This window comes from Neophocaena asiaeorientalis, unplaced genomic scaffold, assembly GCF_003031525.2.
Source record: "Neophocaena asiaeorientalis asiaeorientalis breed wild unplaced genomic scaffold, Neophocaena_asiaeorientalis_V1.1 scaffold132, whole genome shotgun sequence".
Lineage (NCBI taxonomy): Eukaryota > Metazoa > Chordata > Mammalia > Artiodactyla > Phocoenidae > Neophocaena > Neophocaena asiaeorientalis.
Genome location: NW_020173393.1, coordinates 3,409,116 through 3,413,247, shown reverse-complemented (window position 1 = coordinate 3,413,247; position 4,132 = coordinate 3,409,116). Strand labels below are relative to the sequence as shown.

At 36.9% G+C, this 4,132-nt stretch overlaps 1 protein-coding gene across 1 annotated transcript in view; it reads left to right on the top strand.

The window, feature by feature from the left end:
* Positions 1–2,731, top strand: part of SRSF6 (serine and arginine rich splicing factor 6) — a 3,713-nt gene extending 982 nt beyond the window's left edge. The window contains exons 3-6 of the mRNA XM_024746847.1: positions 862–986; positions 1,137–1,345; positions 1,575–1,658; positions 1,758–2,731. Coding sequence (XP_024602615.1) covers positions 862–986; positions 1,137–1,345; positions 1,575–1,658; positions 1,758–2,121 — 782 coding nt within the window. The 3' untranslated portion in view covers positions 2,122–2,731. The remainder of the gene's footprint in view (positions 1–861; positions 987–1,136; positions 1,346–1,574; positions 1,659–1,757) is intronic.
* Positions 2,732–4,132: the final 1,401 nt, after the last annotated feature.

Sequence of the window (4,132 nt, the reverse complement as noted above, 5' to 3'; positions counted from 1 at the left end):
GGGTGGGGTTTTAAGAGTAGATTTTAGTGTTATTCAAATTGGCGGGGGCCAAAGGAAATATTCTTTAGAAGTAATGTGGTAGTCTACCACAAAGTAGATTTAAATGAGCTTTATGCTGTATTTGAACTAGTTGGGGCATGTTATTGGGAGGAGGTGGGGGGATTTTTGGTTATGTTAAATGTTTGATGTTGAAATTGTTGCATGTTGAATTCAAACTTTTTAACAAGTCCTTGATGTTTCAATTTGAAAGTGACCAATGGGGCTGAGGCTGTGTCCACTGAGGCTAAGATGACTGCCTTTCCTGATTGGCCTTGGCTTTTCCATACATTGTGTGACCCTTGCCCTATGACCCTTTGGCTGACCTTACCGGAAGCCATGACGACAGCAGCCTTTTGCCATTAGACGCAGGGTGATGGTGAGGATTCCAAGGGTTAGACAAAACTGGTTAATCTGAACTAGGTGACTGTTACCTTGCGTGTTTTGTGGCCAAACCACCACCAAAAACCTCACACTGTGATGTAAGTACTTAGTGTAACTAGTAAACATTTTTGTAAAATGTAGAAATGCATGTAATCAGTTAAGTTTTATATTTTACAATGTTCTGTAAAATAAAACTTAGCGAGGTAAATTGAATAAAGGAGCAGTCACTTTCTAACAGAATGTAGGAGAGTTTAGTTGGATTTAGTCTATTTGACTTGCCCTTAATTTAATTTATGGCAAATCACAACTGTATCAAAGGTTTAGCAATATAGTAGCAAAGTCCTACTCCAGTAAATAAAAGTTGATATGTTTGTACTAACTTTCAAAAACTTGTATCCCTATCACTACAAAGCATCTAATTGTTCTCTTCATGTGATAAAGGTGGTGGAGGTGGATACAGCAGTCGGAGAACCTCTGGCAGAGACAAATATGGACCACCTGTACGCACAGAATTCAGGCTTATTGTAGAAAATCTTTCTAGTCGTTGCAGTTGGCAAGATTTAAAGGTGAGTGCTATAATGTGAGGTAAAAAAGATATGACTAATGGTTAAAAGGTAGGGTTTTGTATTGCTCTTTCGTTTCTGAGGATTGGATTTAGTGCATAGTTGTTTTTTCTTTAGATTTTTGGGTCTGATGTGTCTTGTTGCTCTTTTTAGGATTTCATGAGACAAGCAGGTGAAGTAACCTATGCGGATGCTCACAAAGAACGCACAAATGAAGGCGTCATTGAGTTTCGCTCCTACTCTGACATGAAGCGTGCTTTGGATAAGCTGGATGGTACGGAAATCAATGGGAGAAATATTAGACTAATTGAAGATAAACCACGAACAAGCCACAGGCGGTCTTATTCTGGAAGCAGATCAAGGTAACTTATTGAAGGATATGGAGAAGGGAGGAAACAGTATTTGCCACAAATAAAGAAAAATTCAATCAGCAGTATTTCAATTGCTGCTTAATTGAAATTAGGTCAATTCTTAGTTTCTTTTGTTGCGTCATTGGAGCAATTGTTGGTTAGTCTATTTTTCATAAATGGTACAAACATTTACATCAAGATGTCTTGAGATAAAGATTTATTGTCGCGTTTCTTGTTACAGGTCACGGTCTAGAAGAAGGTCACGAAGTAGGAGTCGTAGGAGCAGCCGCAGTAGATCTCGAAGTATCTCAAAAAGTCGCTCCCGGTAAATGTGTTCTTGAGTGTTTTTCTGAATTACATACTTTATAGAGTGCTTATGTGTTTGGCAAGGTACTGAAAAAAAAATCTGGCTTTTATTGTCTAGATCCAGGTCTCGGAGCAAAGGTCGATCACGTTCTCGTTCAAAAGGCAGGAAATCTAGATCAAAAAGCAAATCTAAACCTAAGTCTGATCGAGGCTCCCGTTCGCGCTCTCGGAGCAGATCGAAGGATGAATATGAGAAATCTCGAAGCAGGTCTCGTTCTCGATCTCGTTCCCCCAAAGAAAATGGGAAAGGTGATATAAAGTCAAAATCCAGATCAAGGAGCCAGTCTCGTTCCAATTCACCCCTACCTGCTCCACCCTCAAAGGCCCGTTCTGTGTCCCCTCCACCAAAAAGAGCTTCAAGATCCCATTCTAGATCTCATTCAAAGTCAAGGTCACGATCCAGATCGAGTTCCAGAGATTAACCCAGAACTCTACATTCTTTGCACACTATTACGGAACACTTTCCTACTTGCTTAGGCAGTTACTCTTCCACGTTTGTACTTGGCCTCTTCTGCAAGAAGAGTCTCCCGAAAACAGGGGCATACAAAAATTGGATTTGTAGCCAAATTTGATGAAAAAGATGAGATTCTAAAGAAATGGCATGAAGTCAAAGATCTTCTCCCTTTGTAGAATTAAGATAACTTTGATTTTATAGCTTTTGAGCTAAAATAACTTTTGTAAAGATTAAGCTCATTTAGATTTTTTTTTAAGTATTTCAGCAGCATCTGCTGCAGGGGTTTCTGTCATTGTTATATTTGTTTGCTTAATTTTAAATTAACCGTTTCAAGCTTTGAACACTTAAGGCTTTAGAGGGAGAACCCAATTTCCAATTATGTTGGCTTTTTATAAAGCTTGAGTTATGTAAGATTTCAATAAAAGTTTGCTACCAAGATGATTGCCTTATTGAATAGGTCACTCTTAAATTCCTTCAAATATTGATTATCTGCTATCTGTGGAAGTAATGTAAATTCTACTTAAGTGTAAAACAAGGCAAGTCTCAGACCAGCAATAAATTATTCAATTTGGATAACATTATTTTGTCCTGTTATTCAAATTTGCCAAAGTCATATTGGCCCCCTAAACAGTTTAAGTTAAAAAAAGATTTTATAGTCGATCTGTTATACAATTTTGCCTAAATTAATAGATTTTTAAAATAATGAAACCGTTTTCAAACTTAAATTGATTGAACTCTTCAAAAAATAGTTCCTGTTGTTTGGGATCTTATCTAGCCTGGTAATCCCACTTTCTGGAAGTGGTCATTGTAATTAGTGTTTTGTTAGAATAAGGTTCCGTGGTCTTTAATGTTTGTTACGTAAAAATGGAAGTAACCTTTCTTTGATCAGAAATTTGGTGTGTTATTCAAAATGGAAAAGCAAATATTTCATTTTCTACTGAAAGATCCTTAACAGGCACTTAAAACAGATCGCTTGATAAATCAGTTTTACTGATTAAAGTAAAATTCCACCTAATAAGTCAGTCCCCTTTAGTTAGTGGGGTTCTGTGATAATTGGTTAGATCATCCTTGTAGAACTTTATGTGGTTGGCTTGGAAAAAATTTAAATGGGTTAACCCTAAACTTTTGTACTTCGTCATGAAGGGTAATGAATACTGTGGAAACCAAATTTTATAATACTGCAAATTTGTAGGAGTTACTGGGTTACCAATTAGTCCATACATCCGTTAAGCCTAGTTAGTTGAGATTGCAGTTTGAGAAATGAATTACCTTACATATATATCTCTTTCTCCAGATTCTTTAAATAAGGTAATTTCATTTAAAGCACTCATTAATCTTAGTCTGAAATCAAGATGTAGGTTATATGGCTCAGCTTTAACATCTTCCTGGGAGCTGTCAATCTATATAAGGTGTTAAGGGCTGGGTAGTGTTAGGGTGTGGTGGGTACCACTCATTGTGCTGCAGGGGGGACTAGAAAGCATCATAATCTAGAGTTGGTTTGTAGGTTCAGATAATCCAGAAGGCAAGCCTAATCAAATTGAGACTGTGTGGAAAAGGTTGAGTCAAAGATCTAGATGCCAAAGTGACACGGTAACTGCTAGTGTTTGCTCATGTAAAAAGACTTGTTCTAATAATTACTGGGCTTCCTGTTATGAAATCTTAGACCCTAATCTTAGGAACATAGTGCCCCAGAAGGTTGATGTTTCTTCCAAGACCTTATTTTCTTTAATGCTTTTGATATTTTTTTTTTTAGATGTTCATAAGAAATATGGTTTGTTTGGGGTTTTTTTTCAATATAAACTTCAGATTTTGAGAGAAGAAACTGGTATCTGTAATTATAGTTCATTGATTTGCCTGTTTGAAGGAACAAAAGTTAGGACTCTTACATGAGGAAGCAAGCCTCCACTGCCTTTCAAATTACATTTAAGGACAAGTTACTTTTAAGAATTGGCTTTGACCAAAGTTCTCTTGTTTTCAGC